The sequence below is a fragment of the Thermobia domestica genome, chromosome 5 (genome assembly GCF_964235325.1).
Source record: "Thermobia domestica chromosome 5, izTheDome1.hap1.1, whole genome shotgun sequence".
Taxonomy (NCBI): domain Eukaryota; kingdom Metazoa; phylum Arthropoda; class Insecta; order Zygentoma; family Lepismatidae; genus Thermobia; species Thermobia domestica.
The window spans coordinates 127,772,455-127,789,201 of record NC_137458.1 but is presented as its reverse complement, the minus strand read 5'-3'; the positions used below and the strand labels follow the sequence as shown (position 1 = coordinate 127,789,201).

General features: G+C 35.1%; 1 protein-coding gene across 1 annotated transcript in view; it reads left to right on the top strand.

Moving 5' to 3' along the window:
• The window catches only part of Amnionless (amnion associated transmembrane protein), a 111,821-nt gene that overhangs the window by 39,151 nt on the left and 55,923 nt on the right, over positions 1–16,747 (top strand). The window contains exons 4-5 of the mRNA XM_081757072.1: positions 4,378–4,618; positions 11,674–11,889. Coding sequence (XP_081613198.1) covers positions 4,378–4,618; positions 11,674–11,889 — 457 coding nt within the window. The remainder of the gene's footprint in view (positions 1–4,377; positions 4,619–11,673; positions 11,890–16,747) is intronic.

Here is a 16,747-nt window from a genome sequence, read left to right as displayed (position 1 = left end):
TTTTAAGCTAAACAAGTAGAATAAAATAGCTTTATTCTATTTCATATGACTTGGGCTGATTGCAAAGCCTAGTAAAAGCTACGGATGCCAGACGGAGGAACCGCAGTACAATGCTACTATGATAACCGTAGTGGGGTTAGCCATACTGACAGCTGAAAAAAGTTCAATGTGAGTTCGAGCGGCAACGCCGGATTCTAGTTACAAAGAAGGATTTATGGTAGGGACAAGTGAACCCTTAGATCTTGACCTTCGAGGAAAAAGTTGGCGATGTTTTGTCGCGTAGTATAACTAGTTCGCTCATACTTTTTTAACGGTTCACACAATGTGTTCAAATGATTTAATAGTATTTTCGAAACACTTTAACAATGAGCATTTAGTATGATCACAATCTTAGGTTGTTCAACAACTAAATTATTACGAGAGAATGAAAGATGCGATTCGGCAAATATTTACTATTTTCAAAACACTAACAATGAGTATGCCTTAGCATACGAACCACCATATATGCTGAGCTTCCTTCGTCATGCGATCCGTAAATAATTAGTTCGTTCACACAAGGATCCGAGTATGCTTTGGCATGCGATTCGTAAAAGACACAAAGTAAGAAGCATCTATTTAGCACGTCTTTTATACCAAAAGTTCTAAGTTCAAATACCGGAGGAGGCACTTATACCGTAAATCGTTTCCTGGTGGTAGTGTGACGCGTTAAAAAACGCGGCAATAACATGTATTATATGTACTTCTACCGTAGGAAACGCAACTGTTTAATGTACGCGTGTTTACCTTAAAAATTTGATTCAAAACCTGAATTAAATCCGGTATGATCTTCGGTTAAAAAAAACTTGCGTGCCATAAGTCCGGTATAGTACCCACCTCTGGTTTGAAGTAATTAGGGCTCACAGCAAAAATTATGTGGCCTAAACACGGATGGTTTATGCAGTTCGGATTATTGTTAAAATCACTACAGTCTTCTGAGAATATGTTTCTTAGCTATGTAACAACTAAAAATTCACCAGTACAAAAAACTATAGGTCCACGTCCCATGTAGCCTTAGTATTAAACAGCACATACCAATAAATTAAGTCTTACTTCTACCCATTACTTTTTCCTCTTAACGTCTTTTCATAGGAAAAAACATCAAAACAACTTTCTCTAACTACCTTTATACCATACAATAGGTGCATGTGTCTGTGGGTTTTCTCCCGCTTTCCTTTAGTTGTTCATTTTTCAAGGACTGTAAAATACCCCATCATCTTTTCACAAAACTTAGCTTAACAATGTTTATATATATATATATATATATATATATATATATATATATATATATATATATATATACAATAACTGTATCCGCGGTTTGTCTCGGGTTCTCCCGTTTTCTTCCACATTCTCACTATTTTTTCAACATTCTAAACTATGTGTTAATTCTTTTTTCATACATAAAAAGAACACTGTAAATAACAAAGCATAAAAAGAACTTACATGAAACTTCCAAGACAATGATGAAGAAAAAACACAAAATTCAAAAATCAGCAGAAACACAGTGTATGAACACCTTGATATAACAAAATAAGGATAGATGATATAAATCAGGGGATTTTATATAGTTTATTACATACATTGGGAGGGCATCAAACTTTTAACGACAATTGGGACATCTTGCCTGGAAAATTTTCAAGATGTAATCTACATAATTGCCAACTTGTATTTTATATTCCAATAGTGATTTATGTCAGGGCTTTCTGTATAGTTATAAACTTGTATTCTCAAATCAATGGGTTTCATCTGGCATTGGTTAAAAATTTTCTCTGCATATATAATTTCAAATATTCCAAAATGAGTTTTTGGTTATTGTATATACGAGTTGGAATTTCGTTTTCCATGTATACTACATGTACACTTTGTATGATAAAATTTCATTCTACTGTATGGCTGTTGATAGTATCATTTTTTTCTTAATGTATTCTCAAATAATTGGAATCCATCTGCTTTTTTAAGTAATCACTCTCTCTCTGTAGCAATACCAAAGTTGGCCAGTTAGTGCAGTGACCCTAACATTCATTTCCGAGTATCCCTTCAGGGTCTCATATACTTCAGCTCATTCATGCAGAGGGGGAAGGGGAAAGTTGTCTACATGCACAGTATGCAACACGTAGAAGGAAGGAATCTTAGTTGCAACAACTCATCACAAAGTTACTTCCTCCAACCCCTTCAGAGGTAATTCGCATGAAGGCATGGGGAAAGCACCACCAATGCAAGCAGGAGGGTTCAAGCATCAGAGTTCAAGGCCTCTGTAACGTCAAAACACCAGGTTTACTCTCAGTCTTATTTAGTTTTCAGAGTCCTAGCAAAAAGGGTGTGCTACAAGTTTCTCTTTATGAGAGAATAAAATATACACTTTGAAGAGTGTTCAAATGAAATAAATGATATAGTAAATAAATAAAAGTAAAGATAAATGAAATAAATGATATAGTAAAGATTTTAACCCTACCAATTCTCTACTCCTTCCCTACCAATCCACTACGCCTCCAGGGTTAAACACTTCGGGCCTTATGCAGAGTCGTTATGACGCGTGATTAGTGCCATACTAAAGAGTTCGACTAACATATGTTTCCTACAGGTAGTCAGGCTTTTAGCATGATGCTAATCATACGTCAAAACGACTCTGCATAAGGCGGAACGTGTTGACATGATTAACCTGGTAGTATCGGGTTAATTCCCGTTCTGTTTACAACTATTTTTTTAAAACGTTCACACATAAATTTACCAACGAGTATGTTATACATATGATCCCTCAAAATACAAGTTGCAAAAAGCAAATGATCCAATTTAAAATAACACGATAGAATACAGAAATGTTCCTCCACTCCTCACAAAATCCCAACGTCTTTCAGACGAAAAAATGCACAATACTCCACCTCCTCCTTCTAATCCAACTTTCCATAGGAAAATATTACTCTGCAGGGCTTTCACATAGAGGGTCTCGGGTTCAATCTCCATTTTTAGTACTCACATAGAGGGTTCGAGTAATTATTACGAGCCGGTTAAAATGTTTCTAATCCGACTTACCACAGAAATTCTTTAACAGCAACTATTATTGTAAATAATCGGGAAAAAGAAACATAGTGTTCAGGGGGAATATTTTTGAGGAGGCAGGGGCACTCTTTCCACAACAATTTTAAAGGTTCTCAGCAATGCAAGGGCTATAAAAAATCCATAAAGAACCAAAACCATTGGAGGTTTCCTGAGCAATACAGGACTTATAGGAGGTCCATGGGGACCCAGCGAACCATTTGAGGACCCAAAACCACTGGAGGGGTCCTGAGCAATACAGAGGCTATGCACACTACAGGGACAAATTTCAACAACGAGCTTTTTTCTACGCTCACACAAAGTATTCGGGGCATAGAGTTAAAAGATACGAATAAATAAAAGCTCAAGCCAGGGACCCATGGTCCCTACACAGGGACAATCTTCAGGGGCTATAGGACATCCATGGGGTCCATGCTCGTGCGTGGACACACAAAAGGTCAATCACATCATCATCTAATGTCATTCCACTTTCCAGGAAAATACTCAGACCTACTTTCACATGTCAAAATTAACGTCATACACTTTCTAAAGCTTGTCAAGTATATACAAACCATTAAAATAACGGGACTCAAAAGCCATTGACGAACCGCTGCCATGATTCTACTTACGTTGAAGGGAATGACTTGATTTGATAATTGGATGACTAAATTTATTGTTACAAGAAAATCAGTTTCAATACTTTTCTAAAACACCTCATATATATATATATATACATAATATACCCTCAGATCTTTATGGTATACAATGTAATACCCCATTGATTTTCCTTTTTATGTACACTCATGTCCAAAATTATTGTCGCATGTATATAAACGTGTTGTTGTAGCAATACAATTTGATAACGAATTCTGCCGGTATTTCTTATAATGTTTGTATGTGTATAATCGACAAAGACATGTAAGTGGTAAATTTCATGTCAAAAGAGCAGTAAATAAGAATAATAAAACGAAAATAAAGTTTTCTTGTCCATTTAGCAACATTTTGTTTTACTCATTCTAATTTTCGTACTTATAATTCTTTTCCTATGAAATTTACCACAAATATACATTGCCTGATTATACATATAGTGTCAGTATTAAGGGTACCCTGCAAAGTCATTTTCAAATTATATTCTTACAAGAAGGCAATTATAGATATGCGACAACCATTTTGGACATGAGTGTACATTTCACTTTACCCAGATATTAAGAAATTTGTATTTATTAAAGTTTATTCTATATTCTCGTTAGAAGTGTATTCTGTAAAAATAATATCCCATTAACATTATTTACCTTACTTCTTTAGGCATTAGATGGAAACACTTGGAATGACTTCGTAAATACAGACAGTGCTCAAACCTTGTTTCGAGGAAGACGAGATACATTAACAATAACGAAATCTGAATGTAACGACGTTACTGGTTGTATGTGTGCAACTAATTCTGAAGAGCTGAAGGTGCAAGTATGTAGACAGGAACATAATCGATGTATAGAACCTGCATGTGTGGATCCTGTTCAACCTGTGGGACATTGTTGTCCTATTTGTGGTAAGAATTAACCAACAGGATAACGTCTGTGGAACCAAAAGAAAGATCGCTTTTCTTTAAAATTTTATCAGTAATGCCTTATTGAATTATTCAAAATGAATCACATAAAAATTTTGTTGTTTGTGATAGCAAGAGGCATTAAAATTCTTGATATTTGCATGTCGGATTGGCTGGAGAACCATGTCTAACTTATCAAGCTCCTTTGCTTTAAGCTCTATCGTTTGTTGTGAATTTTTAATATTGGTAAAATGGTGCATTTTACAGAAAAGTTTGAATTGCGATGCTAGAAAACTTTTACTGACTTAACAATTACGGCATCCCGATTCATCATTATCCGTTACCATAGATGACAGTCGACGTTTTATAATGCTCTTTTGTTTAACCATTCGTTACCGTTACAGTCAAACTCCAAAATAGTTTATTCTATCCAGATTTAAACTCATGGCTGGATGCATAACTACTATTTGAATGCACCTCGTATATTCAATGTACACTTATGTTCAAAATGATTGTCGCATATCTATAACTGTCTTCTTGTAAGAATATAATTTGATAATGATTTTGCCTAGTACTTTTAATACTGATACTATATGTATAATCGGAAAGTGTATATTTGTGGTAAATTTCATAGGAAAAGAATTATAAATACGAAAATTACAATGAGTAAAACAAAATACTTCTAAATGGACAATAAAGTTTTATTTTCGTTTTATTGTTCTTATTTGCTGCTCTTTTGTCAAATAAATTTGCCACATTCATGTCTTTGCCGATTATACAGATACTAACATTATAAGAAATACCGGGCGAATTCGTTATCAAATTATATTCCTACAACAACATATTTATAGACATACGACAATAATTTTGGACATGAGTGTACATTATTCGTCAGTTATTAAAGAGCATAGCTGCTCTATATTTAACTATATATATAATGTATTACCAGTGCGCAATTTACTTTTATTTCAAAAGGAAAATCGAAATCTGGGTATCAAAACACATTACTCGAGATGGGCATAAGAATGTTATGAAAACAATGTTAGATTAGTTGTGCCAGCATGAAAACAGTAAAATAGTGAGGTTAGGTTAGTCCATTATACATTAGATTAGATTTTAATTTAGCAAAAACCAGTAATTAATATAGTTAGCAACATGAATATCGGGATAATGTGCTGTCCACAATGATAATACAAATATTTACAGGTGGACATTCCGGTGCAGCTTGTGACCTAGAGTTAATCTTTGTAATGCACAGTAAGTCAAATAAACATTGGAGACTTAGCAGCTTCAGGCGTGTAGCAGTCAAATCAACATCCTCCTTACTTTTGCTAAGCAGCATATCAACTATTTTATTATAATGTAGGTTCTTTTCTTAATACTATCCATTAAGATATATAGAGCGAACCTAACTATCGTGCAGGACAATTTTAAGCGCAACATCCTCCTTACTTTTGCTAAGCAGCATATCAACTATTTTATTATAATGTAGGTTCTTTTCTTAATACTATCCATTAAGATATATAGAGCGAACCTAACTATCGTGCAGGACAATTTTAAGCATACTCGACTATTTCTTAGCTAAGTTGTGTCACTAATAACACATTTACTCTTAAAACAGCTCCATTCCCTATGTTAATTCATGACCACAGAGACATACTTCAATCATCACAGAGTTTTCACACCTTCTGTTTTGTTGTTTTATTGCTGTATCTACACAACTGAAATCTAAGCTAGGCCTATTTGTGATTATGTAAGTTTCGCGTTGTGTACAATTTTCGGGAAGCTACACTTAAGAATGCTTAGTTTAGCATTACATATTCATCCTTACTGTTTATAAAATCACCAAATTACTAAACAGCTTACATTTTAAAGCAATTAATTAACAGTTCAAGTGAATAAATTGTTATTATATTTAAAGATTGTTATTGCAAACAGTGTTGAATTCAGACATTTTCACCCGGGGGGGATGTGAACTCCTCGGGGGGGAGGGTTGTTTTTCTGTATTTTTGCAAGAAAGCAGCATATTTAACAATTTCATTCACATGCACATCTAACCTAATATTGAGACTAATTGCTGATAAATATTCAATATGAGATTATAATTTAAAAAAAAAAACAAAAAAAAAATCGTTTAATTTTATCTACAACATTAAATAGACTGGCAAAAATATTTTAGACTAAACTTTTTAACTGCTATTTACAGTAGCTATTTTTGTTATTATTTCTTATATTCAGTAGTTACTGTTTGTTACTAATGTAGAAGTTTTTAAAAAGATTTAAATTGACTCACATATTTTTCTGGCCTAAAACAAACATACATAGGAATATCTTAACAACAAGTTATCATTCTTTCTCACACTTCTGATTCTAAATCAAGCATATTAGCCTTGATTTCTTCACTGCATACACATCAGTTTAGTTTACGAAATCTACAGTAGATTAGTATCGTGGAAAATCAGCGCTTGGGGCGAGAGTATACGACGGCACTCCCGTACATATGAGTGAGGTCCACAGACCAGCCGCGAAAAATGAGAAAATTTAAAAAAGTAAACTCTGCTCTTCCTTGATTTTGAGCACTTTTTATTACTTTTTTCCTTTCATTTTATATATGTACACATGCCCACATGTGCACGTGTGTTTCATTCCTCTCTTTTTTTCTTTCCTTCTTTTCTTTTTCCCTCCCGAATTTTGCGCCTCTTACTTCGGCGCCCGGGGCCGTCGACCAGCTTGCCCCTCCCTCATGGCACGGCAGTGAGCAGGATCTTCGTAAACTTCAATAGCAATCTTTCACTTATATATACTATTATATTGATAAATTCTATATAAATCTCTAACCCAGGAGGGATAACTGCTCCTCCCTGATCCCTCTGAGTCTCACCCTTTAACTTACTTATTTTTAGTTAAAGAAAGGTGTGTTTACATTAACAATCGTCAAACACATTTACATCTGTTACTTCCGATGCGAGAAATGGGATTTAGGCACTCTATTTCAAATAGTGCACGAACTGTACATTTTGAAGAACTGAAGTCTGGTGACATAAGAGATCATATGGAATGATCGAAAGATCTTCCCTATCTTTCCTTTCCTATCTCAATCTGAGCTAGTGCTACCTACTAATATAAAATATAGGGAAAGAGTATAGTACCTACTAAAATACAAAACTTTCTTCAACAGTTGACAATTTCATGTTCTGCCAGACTCGGTCATAGCGTTAAGAAATACAGGTTTTATTGACTTTTTGGTATTTTATCTTAGATGTTACATGTTTATGCGTCATTTATATGTATATTGAGAAATCGGATTTCGTCTGCATGTGCACGGTGGGTGAAGCAATTTCTACATTTTGTGACTGAAATTTTGGAAGTTTCTCCGGGGGGTAATACATTTTCTTCGGGGGGGACATTCCCCCCCGGGCTACCCCCTGAATTCATCCCTGATTGCAAATTTCACAAATTTAGTAAAATATACGGTATGTTAATACATCAACTACCTTGTTTTTTTCTTTCTATAAAAGTGTTATTTATTATCGCGGACGTAAATTCATGTCGACAGTCTTCACCTTGCATTCCGTTTAGAACAGCCTCTATTTTCTTCAGTGTTGACCAACAGCGTAATATAGTGAATTGCGTTAAGTTCTATAAATAAAACAACGTTTTTGTTACTCTTCACCTATATAGCATTAGACAACTGCAATTTAATTTTCCTTAACATAGTTATGCAGCGGCTAATATTGCTTTTAAAAATATGGAGAATATCATGTAATACTTAAATTAAGAGTATTGAATCAATCTATAATATTTTGATATTGCCTATTCAAAATCAGATAAGTTGTTACTGAATTGGACAGACGTTTCAATCACCCTTCTCTGGCTGAATACGTATACACGTAGTTCATTTTAATTGAAGTATAGCGAAAATTGGGGGATACCGTACACTGTTCAACAATGAAAATGTAAATTGAACAAGATCACCTAATTTTTATTGATTTTGTGGTGCTGATCACGAATATGAAAGTGAAAATCGAATATTAGCTCTGGTTTTTGTTTTACATCCATGTCTAAAAATAACGTTATAATAGTGACTATAGCTTTTCGCTTTATTTGGGTTAAAAATGTCCTTGATCTGGCAACACTGGAAAAAATTACAAATGCTTTGTTTCTATTCCTTATCACAGTTGTGTTCTGCTATTATTCGAAATAACAATGCTATTGCAGTTATCAGAGTTGTTGATGTGATTTTTTTGTAGTGCTGCATATAAAAATACAGTTTTACAAGCATACTTTTGAACAGTTCCTCTGAGTTGCTTGAAATGACAGTTTGAGTGTTTGAATAGACGAAAATGCCGCGACATTGTGTAAATAGAGACAATTTCTGCTGTGTGTGAAGTAACATTTTCTTCACAAAAGCAGCAATTTCTACTACGTGTGTAGAGAAGTAACATTTTCTTCACAAAAGCAGCAATTTCTGCTACGTGTGAGGAGAAGTAACATTTTCTTCACAAAAGCAGCATATAACACCATTAATAAGAAAAGCTTATGAACTTTATTTGGAGACCAAGGATAAGGCTTGGGCACCCCACATTGTTTGTAACTCTTGTGCAACCAATCTGAGAAACTGGATTAATGGGGCCTATGATTTGGAGGAAGCCAAGCGACCAGATCAATGATTGTTACTATTGTATGGTTCCCTCTGGCCAGAAGGGAATTTCCATGAAAAAGAAACGGACCTTGGTATATCCTAATATTCCTTCTGCAATGCGCCCAGTTCCACATGGAGAAGGACTACCTGTTCCTACCCCATCCAAAGAATACGACCTTTCTTCCGATGATGATCAAGGTGTTATAGCTCCTGAACCAAGTACTTCGAACGACCCTGACTTTGTGGTAAACGACCCCACAAGTGAACCACATAAACTCACTTAAGAAGAGCTAAGTGATCTAATCAGGAATTTAGACCTACCGAAAAGCAAAGCAGAAATTTTAGTATAATGGTTACAACAATGGAATTTATTGCAGGAAGAAGTAAATGTTTCAGTGTATAGGAATAGGAAAAAGAAGTTCACCTAATTTTTTACTATGCAAGACACACTTGTGGCATGTATGGATATAAGTGGTCTCATGAAGGCTCTCAAAATTAATTACAATCCTACGGAGTGGAGGCTCTTCGTAGATTCGTGAAAGGTGAGTTTAAACGCAGTGCTTTTACATATTGGAAATGAACTTCCTTCAATTCCAGTAGGTTATGCAGTTAATTTGAAAGAATCTTATGAAAATTTGAAAGTTTACTTTAAGCCATTAAATATTATGATTTTCAGTGGCTCATTTGTGGTGCCCTCAAAGTAATGGCGCTGTTGTTAGGTATGCAATTAGGGCAGGGCCAGATTAAGGGAGGGGCTTAGGGGGCTATAACCCCGGGCCTCCTGGTGGACAGGAGCCTCTACTCTGACCAAAATCTCAACTGGCTATCTATAAAGAATCATAAAGATGCAATCATCATCATAAAATATGACCAAAAATATGAAACATATTCCCTTAACCTTCCTACTGTACTTTCACAGAAAAGTATTAAGCGAAGTCAGCAGGGGCCACATATTTTTTCTAGCCCCGGACTTCCAGATAGGTTAATGCGGTCCTGAGTTAGGGTATACACAATATTGTTGCTTTATTTGTGAGTGGGACAGTAGAGATAGTGCATCTCACTACGGCAAAAGTGATTGGAGTACAAGAGAAACCCTTCAGCCAGGGGTGAAAAATGTGCAACGTGAACCACTTGTAGGTCATAAGCGAATTTTGCTTCTCCCAGCTTCATATTAAATTAGGTCTCATGAAAAGTTTTGTTAAGAGCAGGAACCAAGAGGGTGAGGTCTAAAAGTACTTAAGAGGAAAATTCCCTCACTTAAATGATGCCCAAGTTAAAGAAGGTGTCTTTATAGGACCACAGTTTCGACAGCTATTCAGAGATCATCATTTCGATTAAATTCTACAAGGCGAGGAAAAAGTTGTGTGGGAAAGCTTGAAAAGTGATTGTTTACAGTTCTTGTGGTGACACCGAACAACAAATTACAGAGAAATAGTGGCTGAGTTGTTGTTATGCTACGAGAAACTTGGTTGCAATATGTTTCTGAAACTCCACTTTCTTCATTCTCATCTCGACTTTTTTCCTGAAGATTGTGAAGCAGTAAGTGACGAACATGGTGAGCGTTTTCATCAAGATATTGCAGCCATGGAGAAGAGATATGAGGGCAAGTGAAGTTCTAACATGTTAGCAGACTATTGTTGGACTATTGCAAGGGACGCTGTAGATGTGCTGTATAAAAGGCAGGCCAAGAGAAGACACTCAAAATGAATTCAACAGAAATCTATTTTGCACAAGGAATCTCACGAAACTTTTGCCTATATTGTGGTGTAGCTGTTGGTTTGAAAATTTATATTGTATTTTACTTTGCTTCTTTTGGAACTATTGGATTTTATGTATACTAATTGTGAAATCTTATTCAACTATAAAGAAATTAGGATTACTTCGTGCTGATTTTACTTGATGTAGCAAAAACATATTTGTACAAATTTGTTCTACAACAATTTGAAGCTCGTTATATCATTGATTTGAGCATTTTAAAGTATGCATATAGTACAAGGATATAAAAGCTATTGGCATGTGTATGTTTTAATTATATCCAAACTTATCACATTACGGTTAAATGAATGTAAAAATACCTTAATCTCGGTATTTACAACTATTTTGGTTAAATGTTTCATAAATTTTAATACTGTTGTACAGAGGTATTTTTTTCATAACCAGAGCTAAGAATAGTACACCACTATTACATTTTCTCATATTACGCTTAAATGAATGCAAAAATCATAAATTTAAACAATTTACATACTTTCGATCAAAATTTGTTGATCTGTGAATCGGATGCAGATTATCAAATATTTCTATCATATAATTTCTTTTTCTTTTTTTTTTTAAATCACTTATTTTAATTTTTATTCTCGATTTACCAGAAGCATAGCCCAATAACTTATTAATAATATGTTTCATTGTCTTCTTACAGGAGGATATATGTTACTGAATTATAATTCGAAGTACACGGTGTCAAAACTTCAAAATACTATTGACGAACTTATGCAGCGTAAAGAAAACAAAGAGTTTAAAATCCATTTTAGTAAACTGTCCGCTAGACAAGTTCAAGCCGTTATTATAGAATCTGGATTATACAAAGGAAGAAGCAAAAGATTTATTGATGATCTAGCCAATCGTTTACGAAGTGGTAGGTATAAGATAGTAATGTGTTTCCTAGTGTGCTCGTTTAAACCATTAAATTTAATACCGCAGGAATGTTGTTAGTTTCGTAACAGTAAACTTCCTTTCCGAAGCCATGAAATGTCCCGATTAGATGCAAAATTTCCCTGCAACTAAAATATGTTCCTTTTGGCCAGCCCTGGCCACGGCGAGCAGATAGTGGAAACTCTCCTCGTGAACGCTCACGAGCATTCTATGAGCAAATACCGTTGTTCGTGCTTCGTGAATCTTCGGGTTTTGTCCTTAGAAGAGCGGAAGTGTTGTCAACATTGGCGGTAATCACTAGCTTACCAAATAAAAAAAAAGTATGTATGGTAACTGATTGCCATTTAGTGTATAGTGTTTTTTACAATGTGGTAACCGTTAACTATAGACAACACAAACTGGTAACAGCAATCAAATGATAAACTATGTACGTTCCTTTTCTTCTTTTTTCTTTCCTTTTGTTAAAGAAGGATGTGGTGGAACCAAACCATCGCTTACATTTATAAAAATTTGCCAGTTTGCCCTATGGAAAACCAGTTTTCAATATATATATATATATATATATATATATATATATATATATTATCAAGTTCTTAATCCGAGTGTGGGTATGTTGTTTCGCTTTATAGGAAAAGAGATAATCTGTTGATACAAAAAAAAAATACTGTAGCACTTGTTTGTAATTATCTAAGTATTATCTCCAGAAAATTAGCTTATGCATGTATGTGTGTACGAATAGGCTTAGCAAGGGGTTGGTTGTGGAGATTAGAAGCCACTATTACACTATCAATAGGAAGAATAGTATTTCTTACTCCACTTTTAAAGTGGGGCCGCGGTGGCTCAGTGGTAGAACGTTCACATCTGGTGCTTGGGGTCCCGGGTTCGATCCCAGCCCCCGCCAAGTGAACTTTGCGGTGGACAAACACCGTGTGCGTGGGTTTTCTCGGGGTTCTCCCATTTCCTCCCACTTTCTTCATTCTATCATTTCATTCATTACTCATCATCACCGTCTCCTTTAGCCTAACCGATATAAGCGTGGGACGTAAAACCCAAATATTTCATTTCATTTTTTCCACTTTAATGTTACTTTGATCGCAAAGAATCAAACAAAATATTAAGAGAGCCAAAGAGATTTTCCATTTTTAAGAGTGACCATTAGTGGGTACCATTAGTTTTTTTTTTTTTTTAACAAGGAGTGTCTTTTTAATACGCTGGTGAAGAAAACGTCATTTCCGCTTCCTGTTTAGCTAGCTGGTTACAAACAAACCTGCTTCGAGCGGGCAATATAAAGAAGTTTACGTACTCGCCTCTGAAAATGATTTGTTTCGCTTTCGGATATAACCATAATAGTTTAAAATACATGCATTTTTTTTTTTTTTTTTGTTATACCAAGAATGAAATTAGAAATATTGTACTATATAATATACGAGTGGAACAATAACAAAGCCACACTATACATCAAACGATTGGACGAACAGATGAATATCTCAATCTTTTTGACACTTTCTCTCCTTGCATATTCTGCCACAAATAAATTAAAACACTTTTTTTCTTTTTACCAAAAGCATCCTTGCTCTGTGTTTAATTGCTGTTTGTGACATTTTTAGGCTAATTTCACTAACTATTTAATACATATTAATACTCAGAACACTGTAATATCGTTTCTTAGTAGTGATAACTGAATCACATGTTTAAAAATAAAAAATAAAAAAAATAAAATAAAAACCACTGGAATCTTCGAACAGTATATGCCCCAGCTTGGAGTGTGATACGTCAAAATAGCAAGTTTGATAACTATTTTACCCTTGTGGTAACATTTAGGCATAAAAATTTGAAACTCTTGAAACAATTGAGATTTGCAGGCAATGAATGATTTTAAAATTGATAAATCGGCGTTACATATATATGCAAGACAATCACATTTAAATAAGTACAAGCTAACCTAATCGTACCTTACAGCATATGAAAGTTGGTAAGAGTATAGTACAGGCAATATAGTAAACTTTAAACCGGACTTGTTAATTTGTCTGATTTCGTTTGACATAAACTATAATTGTTCCATCCTATCGATCTACACTGAGTAGGCATGAAGAATATGGGATTATCTTTCGAAAATTAATCTACAAAAATAGTTACGTGCATCAAAAGTATTTATGGAGGAGAGCATAGAAACAGCGTTAAAAAGTGTCTTGGTTACTAAGAAATTGAAATGCAAATCAACTTGTAGTGATTACTAGCCCAGGCTGGTTTACGCTTTTCGTACCATTTTTTCCACGCATACCCAACTTCACTGATCCGCCTGCTACTTACAGATGCATCCTTACATGCGCTCGAGCTTCAACTGCTCTGAATCATCATAGATGTAGTGTTACGTAAATTGACCACCCAGCGTAAGTTGGTACGTGTTTTCCTTATGAGCTTTAATACATGTGTATCCGGCATGTTACAAATCTGTACGCCGTCCGTGGCAGACGTAAAGAAAATAATTCAGTTAACAATAGGACATTAGATAGGATAGTTAGAGAATTATACTTTTTAAATAATTATTTCTGGTGGCACCTTTCAACTTTACCAGTGCAAAGCAGGAAATGGTCAGTCGCTAACAAAAGAATGAAGAATAGGCCTAAATGAGGAATTATTCCCATAAAGAGATGCTAAGTTTCTGACATTACCTATGTTTTAAAATGCATTGGTTATTCTAGCGCTGTCCCGAATATCTGATTATTATTAAAAAAAAAAAAATAAAAAAAAAAGATCAAGTTCCTTTCATATTAAACGTTTTCAGTGAAGATAAACAAACAATATGACAAAAGTATATAGCATGTCAATTTTCTATAATTTTAATTAATCTCAATCTAAAATAATTATTATGAGGCCCTCATGTACATGCTTGGGGTTGTCACTCACTTGTCACTCACGCCAGCAAGATATTGGCGATCGCAGTAATTAAAATGTACTGTAGAGTAATTTTCTTTCGTATTACGATAAATATAGCTTTCCTATACGCATAGAGTAAATATATTCATTGCTATTGGTGAAAAAAAATACTTTTTTTTTTCATAATTTTAAGTTTATTTCACAAGACTCCCAGGTGCTACATACGACGCCATTGAAACTGCCTTAACAACCACCTTAGCAACAGTTTGTTTGTAACCAATATGGCTGCGCCCAGTAAAATTCACAGCAGACGACTTCAGCAGCGTATAAGGAAAAATATATTGTCCCTGGCTGGTTGCTTGCCGGTAGCTTGTTAAAAGTGAAAAAGAATGTTAAATCATATCAACGACTGAAGCTACACGCTTGTCTCTCTTCGATAGTTACTGACTGGTTTTGAAAGTCATGATGTTGTAGGCCTACTGTAACAGCGTAAACTTGGAAGGGAACGTTCCAACTGAATGATACGAACAATTATTCCCAATGTCTTGAACATGAAACGTGGATTGCACGGATAACGCTTAAAGTGGGCTGGACTGCACTGGAATTTCCTTCCGGCAAATTAGTGTTTGGTCGGAACTCAGTTCTTCTGTGTAATTGTCTCTTAACAACATTTGAACATTTCTTTTAGATAATAATATCTAACTAACTCTATGGCCTATGGAACCCGAAGGTTCAATGCGGCGTTTACAACATATTTCCACTAACTTCTGTCCTTAGCCAACTGGATCCAGTTTCTACTCTGTACTCTTATTTCTGCAAGATCCATCTTAATATTGTCTTCCCATCTACGTCTAGGTCTTCCTAGTGGTCTTCTTCCAATTGGGTTTTCAGTTAAAATTATGAAAGCGTTTCTAATTTCTTCCATTCTGGCTACACGGAATGGCCACCTGAGCCTTCTACACTTAATGACCCTAACAATGTTAAGTGAGCGGTATAAACTATGCAATTCCTCGTTATGAATTTCCTCCAATCCCCATTTTCATCCGTCTTTGGTCCGAATACTACTACTACTACTACTACTACTACTAATAATAATAATAATAATAATAATAATAATAATACGCATTATTATTATTATTATTATTATTATTATTATTATTATTATTATTATTATTATTATTATTATTATTATTATTATTATTATTATTATTATTATATTCAACCTCCCGTCGTTCTGCTATCAATCTAGCAACGAAAGGCGTTCACAACTTAGCAAACGTGAAGCGAGTGACAAGTTACAGATCGAGTGCTAATGTAATACAATGTCACGAATTGTTTTGAAATCTTTGAGTTTTACGTCCCACGATTATGCCGGTTAGGCTAAAGGAGAATGTCACGAATTGTGTAAGCAAGCTAAAAAAGGCCTGAAACAATTCGTTTCCGATTTTTGCAGTCGTTTTTACGTCTGTAAGCTGACATGTTTAATATTAGTTTCTTTCTTTCTTTCTTTCTTTTTCATTTGTTAGTTACTTCAACGCTAACTGTAACCTCTATCATGCGTCTTCCTCGATCAAAAAACGTACCAATTTTATTTCCTGCAGTGTTTTCGCGTCACTGCTTTCGAAATGGGGAGGGGGAGAGCACACTTGCACATTTCACGCTTGCGTCTGCTCAATGCTTCAACATCGTGCGAATTTGTGACCAGGCTTGGCCGTAGGTTTTTTACCATCATGTGTGGTTGGCAACACTTATCGGATTCAGTGGAAGGGGCGGAGCTACCAACACCTGTGCTCACCTGTTCTTATCTCCGCTCGTTGTCGCTCACGCTTCGGCTCCGGGAGCCAATTCATGGGCAGGCCTGCTTTTGGCCATTGAAACATAGCACCAACACCTGTGTGCTTTCCAAAACGCAGAAACACCAGATGAGTATTTCCCAACATTTTTTAAGGAACTACAATCTCATC